Below are 15460 nucleotides of genomic sequence, written 5' to 3' on the forward strand. Positions count from 1 at the left end.
TTAATAATGTAAAAAACATGTATCGACCAGAGTCTGCCTTACTCATGCTAACTAGCACTTTCCTCCACAAGTATGAGAATATAAAGGAAACATGAGAAGAAAGCCAAAAAAGTAGTAAAACATTCATTCTAACAATGTTTTTTTCCCTGCTGAAGACAAAGGAAGAACTTGAGCACCAATTCATCTCATATAATGTCTTCAAACTGTACAAGGAACATGTGAGGAAAACATTTACAAAATAAGGCCCCAATTCTGCAGACTGCTCCATGAGCCACATTGACTTTGTTGGATTATATTAAAGAAGTTCTGTATTAAAATCACAAATGAGTTTGATTCCCCACAGTTTAAATTCCAGGGTATTACTAATTAAGAGGTCTCTTGGTTTTTGGTACTGTTTCTCTCCCTCTATGTGTGAAACTTGCAAGCTGCTAATTGCGTTAGTACATTCTAAGACAGAGTCTGTTCTCAAAGCAATTCACACAGAGAGAGACTCAAAGCAATACTCTGTAACAACAGAAACAGCACCCAGAGACTCCCCGCCCCTTTGTTGTATTAACAATTTTGGTTAAAATAGAGATAGAGGATGTATGTGGATGGATGCTTGGTGTGGATAATAACTGAATGATCAGGGAGGTACCAGCCTAAGAATCCAGTGTCCATCGGCTGAAGAAGGGGTCAAGTGGAAATAACCAGAGGACGCCCCGGAGGGCAGACTGGAATCCACCCAACAGCCTCAAGAATGGGAGAACCAAAGAACAAAATAACATCTAGCAGCACAGAGCCGTCAGGAATGTGCTATCTGCTGATTGATTCAGCAACAGCATGATGAAGCAATTCCCACAGACTGGCTTAGGAATAAATTCCTATAAAAATAGACTCTAGAAAGTGAGAACTTTGGAGGTCTGATTCTGCAAACCAACTTCCAGGAGCATCAGATGAGCACCTGACAAGGCCCTGCTCCCTCCTCATGTCCAGGCCACCTGGCCAGTGGCTTGGCATGAGCAACTCTAAGGCTGGTAACTATGATAACAACCTTGCAGAACCTGTGTGTGTGTGTATGTTTGTGTGAATGAATGTGTGAATAAATATGAGATTGAATGGAATGTTATAACTATAACTAACTGCTTACTATGATTCTTTCTGTATTTACAGTAAATGTGGTATTTTGCCTTTTTCCCTTTAATAAGATCCTGATGGTTTTTAATTTATTGGTATAACAACTTCAGCTGCAGTTTGCAGTATCATGCCCTCAGGCTTGGATCCTCAAAGATATTTAGGCCCCTCAATGGAAGTTATGAGCCTAAATATCTTTGAGGATGTGGGCCTAAATCCCAAAGTAAGTTACACAGGCCATCCTATCCCTTCCTTCTTTTCCATTCACTCCTTATCTTCTCCTTTTCCCATCCACTTTTATTTTTTCCTGTTCTTTATCCTGTCTTTTCATGTATCTATTGTACACTGTATGAGCAGTTGACAATTTTTTTTAAACTACTCTGGACTAAACCCTCATGCACTTCAAAGTAAGCAATGCTGGGCCCTGTTTGCACAGGACCTACTCCAAAGTAATGTTTAATGTTCTTGTGCTCCTGTTTGTTCTGCAGAAGGTAACTAGAAAACAGTATTGCCAGAACTGTGCACATGCCTAGTGTCAACATAATCACTGATTAAATTTGTGCACAAAATAGGGAAGAAAACAATGGAATCAGGTTGGCTTCTCTTCCATTAAAAACAAAGGAAAAAGTTCTGAGAGTGCCAAGTGGATCTGGACAAGATCACTCAAGATCAAGGTCAAATTCATCCTGGGTGTAACTGCAGAATGTAGCTCAGGACAGCTGGGATGAAATTGGACCATTTTATTTAAAAGCTTTTAACAACAGTAAAAAGTTCCATACTTCCAGTGCCCATTTACGATCATTTCATTTTGTAATAAGCAACAAAAAAACAATTATTTAGTGCTGATGCAATACATTAATTATGCGTTTGAATGCAAATACATATTGTATGCCCATCAAGCGTACTCACTTATTCAAACAACTACTACAGTAGTAGACTGAAATACTATACCTAGAAGGTGTTTGTTTAATTTAATGTCAGACTAAACTAAGGAAACTGAAAAGCTTAGTGGCACAGTCAGAGCTTTTGAAGGGATATTGTTTACAGGCATCTTCCTATTTGCATTGTGAGAAGATAAGGGTCCAGTCTGATCTAATCTGCTGACACTGTACAAATGCACAGGACAACGTGGTCCATATCCCAAAGAGGTTTACAATCTAATCTGTAGTATACTGATAATAAATCGTCCTTTTTTACCCCACCACCTTTAGGCACTTGGCAAACCTGGCCCTTCTTCTTACATTTGACAGGGCATTTATAATACTGAAATACTTCTGAGCTTTCTTATTTGTACCTCAGCGATGCCCAGAGACGCCAGGGGCTGATTCATTGTGGCAGAACCGCCCAAGCGAGTTTAGTTTTTCTGGGACGCGCCAGCACAGACGAGCGCGGGGGGCTGCAGCGCCCTCCCTGTGGCGGGGGAAAGGGAACGCGAGGGCCCCACGCAGCTCCGCCGACTGGGCACGGCGCCCTCGGACGCTTTCAACCGTCTTCTGTTTCACAGCCCCGTCCATCGCTTGTCGGGGAGGCGCCTTTGCAATCCACCCCCAGCCCTGGACTAAGGGAAGGCTCTGCCCGGCCCCACACCCCGAGCCCCGCAGTCAGCCTCCCCGCTCTCCCGGACCCGCGGGGCACCAGGGCAGACCCGGCACGGGGGTTGGCGGCGGCCCGAGGAGGCTGTCGCTGCCCGGAGCGCAGAGAGCCGGGCGCGCCCCCCCCACGGCCCGGCCCGGCCCCGTCGCGGGAGCTCCCGGGCCGCACGCGCCGGCGGAGCCAGGCAGGGGCTTCCCAGGCGGGCGCCGCACGACCCGGCGCCATTGTCCCGGGCGGGTGAGGTCACAGAGGGCCCCGCGTTCTGTGCCGCGCCGTGTCCTGGACACCGAGCCCCGCCGCGGGGCAGGGAGGTCGGAGGCGCCGCGGTGAGCATGGTGCGGGCCAGAGGGGCTGCGGCTCCCGCCTTCCTCCTCCTCCTCCTCCTCCGCTCCCTGTGCGGGGGCGACACGCAGGCGGGCCCCCGGAGGGAGCCTGGCCCAGGTAGGGAGCCGCCCCTGGCCCCGCGTGGGCTCCTCAGCCCCTCGGGGAGCCCACCCTGGGCACCGCAAGACACTGAGCTGCCGCCCCACCAGTGCAGCCTGGGGGGGCTGAGCCTGGCTGGGAGCAGCTCCCCCCAGCGGCTGCGCCCTGCAAGGCCCGGCTTTCCACGGCAGCTGCCCCTGGAGGCAGGCTGGCCTGGCACTCAGCGCGCCCCCCGACCACAGGTGCTGATAGGCCCCTTGCCAGGGCTGCGGCTGCTGCTCCTCCGCCCTCAGGGCTTCACCTCCAGCTCAGCACAGGCTGGGGGCAGAGGATGCAGTGGGTTCACTTGATACAGACTGGGCGAGTGGCTAATGGAGTCCCCTCAGGTGGGCAGAGTGTTGAGACTCCCCTCTCATCTTGGGGGATCCTCTCCTTAAAGAGAGAGCAAGGCCGGGCATGGAAGCGTGAAGAAGCAAACTCTGAGTGGGCCTGTAAATTGGGCGGGGCAGGGACTGTTTCCTCCAGGGATTTTGTGCAGCCTCCAGCCCAATAAAAAGGTCTGGGTGGTGGCCCCTGGCTTCTAGTGTAATACAGGCATGGCTACACTGCGAGGTGTGATTGCAGTATGTGTAGATACCAGAGTTAGCTTTAATCTAGCTAGCTCAGGTAACAGTAGCAGTGAAGCTTCAGCAGCACAGATGTCAGCACAGGTTAGCTTTCCGGAGTACGTTTCCAGGGGGGTTTGTACAGCCCCTGCTGAGGCAGCTTTGTTGATGTTGGTTCCCTGGGGTAGTTAAATTAATGCTAGCTCAGGTATGTCTACACAGGCTGCAGTCACACATCCTGACCGCAGTGTAGACATACCCACGATAACAACAACAGGCAAGACATTCGTGTTTTGTTTATCCTAGCAGCTCTTTATGGGAGAAACCCTGCCTAAATAGAAACCCTGATCAAACTCTAGTAATATTCCAGGGGTGTTCTACAAGTGTTCACACAGTACACTACTAAAATAAAATTGTACAGTTTTTGTAGTTCTCTCAAAAAATGTAAAATTTACTTCCCAACAAGATTTTTCCTGCTGTTCTTTTCCACTGATACTTCCAAACTATTCAATGTGATTATTCATTATTTACTCTCTGATACCAGTTTCTTCAAAAAGTTTTATTTGAATAGTCTAGAAGGAAAGAGGAAATCTAGTCCTCTGGAAGTTGTGTGCAATATCAAAAGAGTACAAATATTGGAAATTAAGTGATTTATTACAGTAATTCACTGGCAGTGAATAGTATATTTCAAGTATAAGGTCTGCCAATAAATAATGGCAGCAGGAAAAGTAATAAAGTAACTGCATTCCGTAATGCACTGTTAAATACCATATAGTTATTGTAAAAATATAAATATTTTCCTGCATATGCTTGCTGACTGCTTTGCACAATATCTCTATTATAATTATGGGACAGACACAAAGTGAAAAGAATATTTTTAACAAGGGCTCATATGATGCAGCTGTATCCATTCTTAATCATTCATTAATGTCTCATCAAAAGAGTACTGTACTTTTTGTTTGTTTCATTTACCAAAGGTCAGCATACTTGGAAGCAATTGTCATACACCATTACAGACCTTTTTACATATTTTTCTGGTATTGTTCTAAGCCATCATGTGCGTAAATGAGTCAATTGGTATGCAGATTGTCTATCATTAAAACCATTTCAAAATCAGCTTTGTCACTGGTTTAGAGTTGGAACTTTAGATTCTTGCATATACTTCTTGAATATATTGTGGTGTTCATAATGGGTATGGTAGGTGGTTATGTCAAACTCTTAAGGGCCCAGTATTTTCAGTGGGAGTTTTGCTTGAGTAATATAGCCTTTATAATATAGATGAGATTACCAATGGTACTTTAAACTGCAGTAACCTGTGCCAAAGGTTCATGCTCCCTGAGGCTACAGTATCAGAAATAGCAGGGTCAGAATCACTATTAGAAATATCATTAGGTTTGGAGACTCTAGGAGCATAGGAGGAACAATAGCAATGAGCACGACATTCTCAAGTTATCAATTGTCCTTTTATTAAGAATTTCGTTAAGCACATGAACAAAACCACAATTACTGGAGGCATAACGCAGAGATAGAAATAAACCACAAAAGATCTAACATCAAAGATTTTATACTCACATCCCCAAGGGTAGCACCATAGAGATGAGTATGTCTCAGCAGGTGGTCATTTGCGGAGGATCTCCTTCCTGTTAGATTCTTCCTCCTTTATTCATGTTGGGGAACCCCTTTTCTTTTGCGTTTCAGTCATAACCCCTATGCATATACATGAGGGTTCCAACCCCTTTCCCCTTATCTGGACTTCCACACCCCATTAATGTTGTGGTGCTTCCTTTTCATAGACTATCCTCTTAGCTCTCCTTATCTTCATTAACATTTATATCAACATGTCCCAATGGTAACTTGCTGTCATGGCAATTTCCCATGATGTTACAGTCAGGCATCTTGCGGTAGTGATGGGCACATTGTGACGTATTTTCTTGAACATCACCCATTAATACATCTTTTACGATAATCTTACAACTTTACTGGTACAGGGTTACCCTTGGGTCTGTAGTCATGTCAGCTTCTTTCGGGCCTAAAGCTTGATATGGCTAAGCTAAAATTTGACAGGCGTCAGCCTGTAGGCCATGCTTTATTTACAGCTTTTCCTTACTTATATACCTAACAAATTTTTACTAATAATATATGCTTATTAATCCTATACTGCTATAATACTATCCTGCATATTCCTACACTTCTACATACAACTTAAAATTGTTCATCACACATTGGTTACATATGAATTAACCACAACAACAGATAACACAATTATATAAGATGTTTAGCTACAGTAAAGCCTGCAGGATTAAATATGCACAACTTTCCTTTTTTGGCCTGATAGCTCTATAAACTTTATGTATGCAAATATCAATGAGTATTTACAGGGAACTGATGAAAGATATTCTGTAACTGTAGTAAAAGGGAGTTATATTGTGTTCTGAGAAATAATGTGGAAAGTAATTTATTTATGGAGATATCTCATCACTACTGCCTTTGGAATTCTTAGATTGTTTAAATAATAAAGCAATGGAAATGGCCGCTGCCCCTCAGTTTGCCAGAGCTGTTGCTTTTGGCGCAGAGAAGCACCACAGCATTCCCACTGGATTGAGCACCTGCTAACACAAGGGATTATGCAGCTGTCACATTGGCTTCATTGAAGGAGCCGACCCTTATTACTTGGTGTAATAGATACCATGGCAAGAGTTTTAGTATGACTAGTTATATTTTGGAAATAAAATCTTAAATATATTTATGATTTATATAATAGATTCTTATTGTAAAGTGTTTCATTTTCAGATGCACATGTTCCAGTCCTTTCCAAAAATAAAATTAAATCAATGATTAAGTTACTCAGTAAGTAGCATTTCTTTTATCTTAATTTACAATATTTATTAATTACTGTGTGCATGCAGTCTAGAACGTTATGTCTTATGTTATGCTTAAACTATAAATCCATCACAGAAGAGCACTCAGCGAAAGATTTCAACGATGACGTAAAAATGGGTCAAGACAATCCACAAAATAAAATATCCGTAATAGATCTGGCAACAGTTTAAAAGTGTTTTTAATAATTTTGCTGCTTCATAGAATCATAGAATATAAGGGTTGGAAGGGACCCCAGAAGGTCATCTAGTCCAACCCCCTGCTCGAAGCAGGACCAATTCCCAGTTAAATCATCCCAGCCAGGGCTTTGTCAAGCCTGACCTTAAAAACCTCTAAGGAAGGAGATTCTACCACCTCCCTAGGTAACACATTCCAGTGTTTCACCACCCTCTTAGTGAAAAAGTTTTTCCTAATATCTAATCTAAACCTCCCCCACTGCAGCTTGAGACCATTACTCCTCGTTCTGTCATCTGCTACCATTGAGAACAGTCTAGAGCCATCCTCTTTGGAACCCCCTTTCAGGTAGTTGAAAGCAGCTATCAAATCCCCCCTCATTCTTCTCTTCTGCAGGCTAAACAATCCCAGCTCCCTCAGCCTCTCCTCATAACTCATGTGTTCCAGACCCCTAATCATTTTTGTTGCCCTTCGCTGGACTTCTTGTAATGCTTCTTGTAATGTCGAGCACATCCACAACATAGATGAAAGGTGTAATTCCGGCTCAGGTATATGTACACCACTAGCTCTGCTCAAGCTAGTGCACTGAAAACAGCTGTGTGGCCACAGCAGCTCAGGTTAGCTGCCCGAGTATATATGTATGATCTCAGCCATGGCTGTACTTGGGTGGTGAGCCCGAGCTGCCACCCATGCCACTGCAGTCATACTACTGTTTTCATTGTGCTAGCTCACGTACATGCCTGCCCAAGCTGGAAATTACACCTCTCTGCCACAGAGTAGACAAACCTACTATTCGTAGTTCTTTTATTTCCCTGTTGTTATTTTTCCCTTAGACTTCATCTCTCTTCAGAGACTGCTTTCGTTTACAATCTGAATATGAAACAGGCTCTGAGATTTTTGTACTGAAGAACTAAGTGTTTTAGAAAACCACTTTGGCTTTTCTTTACCCATGCAGAAAGGACAGCAGGGGGATATTTTAGCTCAGAGGCTGTCTAAATAGAGTACGGAATGCATTAATGCTTGTTATAAAGAAGTTGGTGTCCAAATACCAAAAAGGCAAAAGGTCTCAAGACCACTGGGCTCACTACCAAACAGACAGACAGATCACAGCAGTTTCTAAAATTCTCAATTGGAGCTCTTTGCATACCTCCACCCAATATAATTGTATAGATTCAAGGCCTAGCTCAGATGCCCACTTTGGGAAAATGCTTCTTCAGTCCCTCTTCCATTTTCCTATCATCTTCAGACTGAAAGTGTGTGTCATACCAGATGTTAGCTTCATCTGTGGGAGTAATTTTATGAAGGAGAAAACTAAAGTTACTCACTTAACAATAGCCGGAGTTTGATGAAAATCTTAATGTCACAGATTCACACTGTGCCTCCTTTCACCCTGTCACAGTTCCCAGGTAACAGCACCTCTGACCCCTCCTTGTCTCTTCGAACATTCCAACCTCTCAGGCCACCCTGCCTGGGGTGGAACCACACAGTTCTCTCACTCTCAAGCTGGGCCCTGGATGACAGTTCCCTGGTACTAATCATGGTTGACTCAGCAGGTCTGACTTACTGCCTGCAGTTCTGTTCCCTCTGGAAGCAATGACAATGGTAATTAGAGACCAAACAGCCTTCTTCAAGCAAAGTATTAGTTATTAGAACAAAGGCAATTCAGAGAAAATACACCTTAAAAACAATAAACCAGCTTATATGCATGCCTGCTTTTTCCTAAGGTTTATCATTCCCTGCATCTGGAAAGGCCCAGCTCCTTCAGACGGTGCTACAGAGCCTGTGCTCTGGTCTACACTACAAACTTATGTCTGTATAACTACGTCAGTCAGGGGTGTGGAAAATCCATTACCCTGTGCAATGCAGTTATACCGACCAAACCCCTGGCATAGACAGCATTATGCTGACAAGAGGGCTTCTCCTGTCCATATAGCTACTAGAGGCAGAGTACCTACACCAACGGGAGAAGTTCTCCCATCAGCATAGGTAGCATCTTCACTAAGTGCTACAGCCGTGCAGTGGTGTAAGTGTAGACAAGTCTTGTCAGCATGTCTCCCTGTCAGAGCTCACTGACAACTGGCTCTCCTCCTTCTCCTGAAAAGTGCTTTTTAGCTGTTTACTGTCTAGTACCTAGCCTGGGGCTGGAAGTATACCATTGTCTTGTAATTGGCACCCTAAACCGGTTGTTCTCAACCAGGGGTACGCAGAGGTCTTCCAGGTGGTACATCAACACATCTAGATCAGTGTTACTCAACCTTGGGGTTGTGATTCTGGGGGGAAGGTCATGGGATGGGTTTAGGGGGGTTGCAAGTGCAGTGCCAGAATTGGGGAGTGGCAAGCAGGGCAATTGACTGGGGCCCCATGCCACGGGGGGCCCCACAAAACTAAGTTACTGCTTCAGGCCTGGGCAGCAGGGTTGGGCTTTAGCCCTGGGTGGCGGGGCTCAGGCTTCAGCCCTGGGTGGCGGGGCTCAGGCTTCAGTAGTCTGGAAAGGTTGAGAACTCACAGCCCTAAATGTTTGGTCAGAGGTTGCTTATCCAGGAAGCCATTGTGTTCTCTTCCTGTTTTTACCTCCCACAGCCCCTATTACACTAGATGAATACATTTATACAGGAAAAAATTGTTACATCTCAGTATTTCCAGACTCATGCACAGCAACTCTGACAGTATTCATAAGATTATTACACATCAGCTCTACTTCTGTCATATATCCCAATTTGGAGTCTCCCTATTATGACTGGTTGATAGGAACTACAAGGATTGAGCTGTAGTAACTCGTTTACAGACACAGTCTCAATGTGATTATACATCTGGGGTGTGCTTATTCTGTGTGTATGGTGCACAGCTCCAAGAGTTCAGTTCTGTAGAGGCAATAATTGCAGGAAACTAGTACCCAGTTAATGAGATACATTAGTTTTTCACCTCAATTTACATTTCATTTTGTAAGGTTACTCTTGACGTAAGGATTTTATACTCACGTTCTCGGTTTCTTTAAAGTCCTTGATAATCCACACCTTCCTCTCATGTACATTGTTTCTCTTATTAAATCCTTTTATATAAAAGTTTTGGGGTTGTTTATTTTTCTTCTCTCCTTCTGGATTAGAGATATATTTCATTGCTAAAAATTAGAAGGAATATTTTATGGTCAGTAATTCTCATTTACAATTTACTATAGTATTTGACACTTTCAAAACAGTTTAAAATACTGTAAATATTTTCTCTCTTTCTTTCGCCTTTTCACAAGTAGTCATTCACCTATTTTATTTTAGATCATCGGATCCAAGTTCTGCACCAGAAGCATATGATGCATGAACATAAACTTTCAGAAAAACAAGATGAAGTGTTAAGCACACCTGTGAATATGACAGACATAAAAGGCAAGTATTCCCAGTTTTTAAATTTCTTATCTATCCTCTTCCGATAAAATTCATCCCTGTGCAGAGGGCCAGCACAAAGTCTGTGCATTACTTCAACTTTGGCACCAGCCTTGTGCTAGCCATCTGAATTTCATACATACAGAATTATGATTTTAATATGTACAATTATATAGTTTCAGGGCCATCTGTAAAAACACAGTTATTACCAAATGGAGTGCAGATTGATGTGCAAGAGATGCTATCTTCTAACAGCGTGACAACAGAAGCAGCTCAGGTATCTAACACTTCTTCAATGCTGATTATTAACAAGCTGCAGAAGATTTTCCCAAATATACTTTTGGACACTCGGACAAAATATAAGAAAGTGGATAATGAAAAAAAAGAAGAGGGTAAAAAGAAAAGGATGTTGTTTCCTGATTTGGAGCAAGATAAAAATACTGGTAATAACAAAGACAGATTAACAAGAACTAATATTACTATAAGATTCCATTCCAATGATAATTCAAGCCAAACTCAGATTGATATTTACAATTTAAAAAATTCAAGAGTGAATCCTGAGGTGCATATTGTCGCCAGCAATATTATTGACCAACAAAATAAAATAAATTCAGTAGTAGTACAAGATGATGTTTTGCAAGTGACCGTAAACAGTTCACTGGATAAGAAAATACAGAATAATAAAAAAGTAAGAGGAAAAAGTCTTGCAAAAATTGAGGCTGGAAATGTGGAAAGAAACTCCACAGGTAGCAACAGGAAAAAACTTCTTATAGCAGGTATGAAATTCTTTTCTCTTTTCAATAAAACATTAATTCCCTATGAAAAGCTATATCTACACTGTTGCAAAGTAAAATGATTTTTACTATTATATTATTTAAAGACAGATTGTAAACTCCTTACTCACACTGGTGAGTAATTACTCAGATGTAGTCTCATTGATTTTAATGGGACTACTCGTGAGTAAATGCTTACTGAATGCAAGTGGTTCTCAGTGTAATATTTAGATGGTAAATTCTTTAGGTCAGGGACTATCTTTTCATTATGTATGTGAAGAGAACTAGCACAAAGGGAGTCCTAAGCCTTGATTGGGTCTTCTAGTTGTTACTGCAATAAAAATATTCAATGCAAACAATAATATCCAAGGACGTGTACTTCATGAAAAGCTTGATGATTCAGCAAATCACCTGCGCAGCATACTGGAGATCAACTTCAGATAAATTTTAAATTTAAGCTTTTTTCTGAATTAAACTTGAAAATGAGTAGTCCAATCAGTGAGACAAGGTGGGTGAGGTAATATCTTTTATTGGACCAACTTCTGTTGGTGAGAGAGAGAATCTTTTGAGCTACGCAGAGCTCTTCTTAGGGTCTGGGAAACTAACATGGCTACAACAGCACTGCATACATAATACAATCAGTGTAATAGTCCATGTGTTATAAATTTGATATTAAATTCTATGTACGCTGGTCCAGATCTTCAAAGATCTTTAGGTGCCACACTCACCTAATTCCCATCAAAATCGATGCACCCAAATACCTTTGAGGATCTGGGCCTCTGTTCCTAAATTTGTAACACAGGAAAATTCTGCAGCACTCTGAATTTAAACCACAACTGCAATGTACAGGTTGTCAGAAGAAACTGGAGGTTTTGGCAGATGGGGTTTTGGCTCTCACAAAAGAGTGTAAAGATGATTTGGGATTTCCCATGTAAACATCTGAATGTGAAATTGATTAATTTTAAAACTCCCAAGTGGTGAAATTGACCAAAATGGACCATGAATTTGGTAGGGCCCTTGTAATAGTTAATATTGATATTTAATTGCCATCATGTTTCAGAGTTAACACCCCATTCAGATGAATGAGAGTTGTTCCAACTTTCCAGAGCTGCTATTTCAGGCTCTCTGCAGAATCAAGGATATAGAACTGCAACCATTTATGCTTGCCTCATGTTTGGAAGGTTTTCTTTGCAACCATAAACTCTAGAAATTCTCTTCTTTTTAATATAAGATTGCATGCTGAAGCACAATTCTGGAGTAGAGTAAGGATTCTACAGCATACGTCTGTAGAATTATAGAATACATAGGATCATAATATTATCTTGTATGTTGATTTCAGCTGAAGTTTTTGAGTTTGGATTAGTGGCAGTGTGTGGTCTTTATTTTGTAACTTTATAATATCAGGTAAAATTTCTCCCACAAAGGAACGTAAATGCAAATAGTATTACCCATGGAAAAGAAGCCCTTGAGGAATGAGGAACTCTGTCCACATATTTATTCAAGTGACACCACCATAGGACCTAATCACATTAGCCATGCCATCAAGGACTCCACAATGTGATATATGCCATCATGGGCCAGCAATGCCCCTCTGCCATGTACATTGGCCAAACCAGACAGTCTCTACGCAAAAGAATAAATGGACACAAATCTGACATCAGGAATCATAACATTCAAAAACTGGTAGGAGAACACTTCAACCTCTATGGCCACTCAGTTGAAAGATTTAAGGATGGCAATTTTGCAACAGAAAAGCTTCAAAACCAGACTCCAACGAGAAACTGCTGAGCTTGAATTAATATGCAAACTAGATACCATTAACTTGGGTTTGAATAGAGACTGGGAGTGGCTGGGTCATTACACATATTGAATCTATTTCCCTAAGTTAAGTATCTTCACCCTTCTTGTCAACTGTCTAAATGGGCCATCTTGATTATCACTAAAAAGTTTTTTTCTTCTGCTGGTAATAACTCATCTTAACTAATTAGCCTCTCACAGTTTGTATGGCAACTTCCAAACTTATCTGTATGTATATATATATATATATCTTCCTACTATATGTTCCATTCTATGCATCCGATGAAGTGGGCTGTAGCCCACGAAAGCTTATGCTCTAATAAATTTGTTAGTCTCTAAGGTGCCACAAGTACTCCTGTTCTTTTTGCGGGTACAGACTAACATGGCTGCTACTCTGAAACCAGTATTTTTTTAATCTTTCAATTTTGTTTCAGAATTAAGTAAAGTTAAAGAAGTTGATATAACAAGTAATGCACAAGATTTTCCAGTGCTAATAAATAATTTTACTTTGAATAGTTTGTACAGTGTACAAAATCAAGGGCCTGGTAAGTAGAAAATGTTATGCTTGGTAAGGGTAAAATTATCCAAAAGGTCTAGATTTGTAAAACAGATTTTCCCATATAAGCAATATGATGGAGATATCATGAAAGTGATGCCATTAACTGGGGGTCAGTCTGAAAAAGCAGTTCTCTGTTGGCAGCAATAGTGGAAACCATTTTCTGCTATCAACTATATTAAAAACATTATGAAAGTTGTAAAGTCAAGCACTCAAAGATAGGAAATGCCGAAATAAGGGTTGCCTGTTTAGTGGGGTATTTGACAGCACAGGAGAGACAGTCTCCCTGCTCTCAGTTCCAGTGCCCAGCCCTGGGATCCACTGGGAGCAGCAATTACAGGGAGAGTCCCTCTGAGCCCTGGGCTGGTGCATGCTTAATTGCTCTGTGTGGATGGCAGATGCACAATCGGGTCAGCACTAGGAGCTGTGAGAGGCATAAGCATGGTCAGCGAAGATTGCATCTTCAGAGATTTTAGCTGCTAAAATATGTCTCTAATGAGCATGTGCAAACTGCAGTTTATCAAAGACTTATGATGTGATTAAACTTGGGGGAATTTCCCGAGGGATAGCAAAAGGCACGTTCCTGACACACAGGCCATCCCACTGCCAAATTTCAAGTCCCTACTCCAAAATATGGGGGTGCTACAGCATTTCAAAGAAAACGTCTCAAGAATTTTTTTTACATTTTTCCTAGTCTTATTCTCTGAAATGGCTGAACTGTTTTGGCTGAAACCTATAACTAAACTAACTAACCAGCCCAAATAATTAAAGTATCGCAAAGTTATAAGCAACTAAAACAGGAGCTAATAATAGGAAGCGTCAAGGCAACCTTAATAATAAGCAATGGTATCAGCCCTGCCTAAAATAATAATAAATAATAATGATGATGTTGAAGGGAGGGATGCAGGAAGAATTATGAAGGGAGGAAACATAGCTTTCAAGAAAGGTGTTTCACTCTTTTGTAACCTCCCCTCCTTCAATTTATCTCTTAGCAACTGAATTCCTAACTTAATAAATCTCAGCTGGTAGCTGGAGAGCTGCTTGATTGAGGTGAGCAAGCAATGGATAGGAGCAACAGCAGTAAAAACTGAAGTTCTATACGATCTCAAATCTTTGTGTATGGACACATGCACTTGCTGCTGCTCAGGGTACCCTTCAGTATTGCCTGTTGGGGGAGGCTGATCTCGCTGGCTAGGTCCAAAACTTGGAAGGTGCTCAGTCCCTTCAATTCTAGTTGATGCCCGTGAAGGTCTGATGCTGCTTTGGAACTCCTGTTGCAAAGGGCATATGTAAAGTCTTTGAAAATGGAGCAGATGCGCCACACCAGTTTACACCAGCTGAGGATGTAGATTGATCAATTTTAATTAACAATTGTGAATGAAATTTATTCTCTCTCTGTTTTTCAACTTTTCTGAGTGGGATAGTGCTCCAGTAGTAGACCCTCTAGAGATTTGGGGACAGGGGAATGACCAGAATTTTCCTGTTGAAAAGTCTAATCCCTGGATAATCAAAATGTTTTTTTACACAGCAAATGATTTTTTTGTTGATGTAAAGCCAATACATTAACCAAATCATAGCACTGATTTTCATTTTCACCAAATCAATTTTCAAAAATTTAATATTAAACATTGTACATTTACAGATTTGACAACGAATAGTATGAAACAAACAAGTAGTCATTCACCATTTTCTGAAGAAACTTATCCAACAGAGAGCAAACCAACAGGTTAGGAAAAAGATATTTTTAAAAAAATTGTATGTGTTTTCCCCCTTCAGAAACATTGTATCATGAAGAGCTTGACTATTTAACAACATTTTCCATCCCTGAATATTTCCTACCACAGAAACTGTGAAAATTGGTTCTACTTCCAGTTAATCAGTAGTCTGCTACAGGAAGCCTATTAAAACTTCTTGTACTTGGCTCAAAATTATAAAACTTTGCAGAGGGGACAGAGAAGGGTATCTCATTCATAGAGAAGCCCATATGTTCCCTTTTATGGCATTTTCCCCTATAGCTACATATGTTTTTTTCAGCCTTAATTGCAGCTTAAAGTTTCCTCTGGGAATTTTGTAGAGATATGATTAAGTCACACAAGGAATTTTTGTGACAAAGGTGTTACTACAATTTGAGTAGGGTACCTATCTTTTGGGCTGCCACAGTGGGTGTAGGATAGA

General features: G+C 41.5%; 1 protein-coding gene across 1 annotated transcript in view; it reads left to right on the plus strand.

Moving 5' to 3' along the window:
* The first annotated feature begins 2840 nt into the window (after positions 1–2840).
* LOC125639004 (uncharacterized) overlaps positions 2841–15460 on the plus strand; it is a 30817-nt gene continuing 18197 nt past the window's right edge. The window contains exons 1-5 of the mRNA XM_075129865.1: positions 2841–3147; positions 6525–6581; positions 10055–10162; positions 10336–10935; positions 14928–15011. Coding sequence (XP_074985966.1) covers positions 3039–3147; positions 6525–6581; positions 10055–10162; positions 10336–10935; positions 14928–15011 — 958 coding nt within the window. The 5' untranslated portion in view covers positions 2841–3038. The remainder of the gene's footprint in view (positions 3148–6524; positions 6582–10054; positions 10163–10335; positions 10936–14927; positions 15012–15460) is intronic.

The sequence above is a fragment of the Caretta caretta genome, chromosome 1 (genome assembly GCF_965140235.1).
Source record: "Caretta caretta isolate rCarCar2 chromosome 1, rCarCar1.hap1, whole genome shotgun sequence".
Classification (NCBI taxonomy): domain Eukaryota; kingdom Metazoa; phylum Chordata; order Testudines; family Cheloniidae; genus Caretta; species Caretta caretta.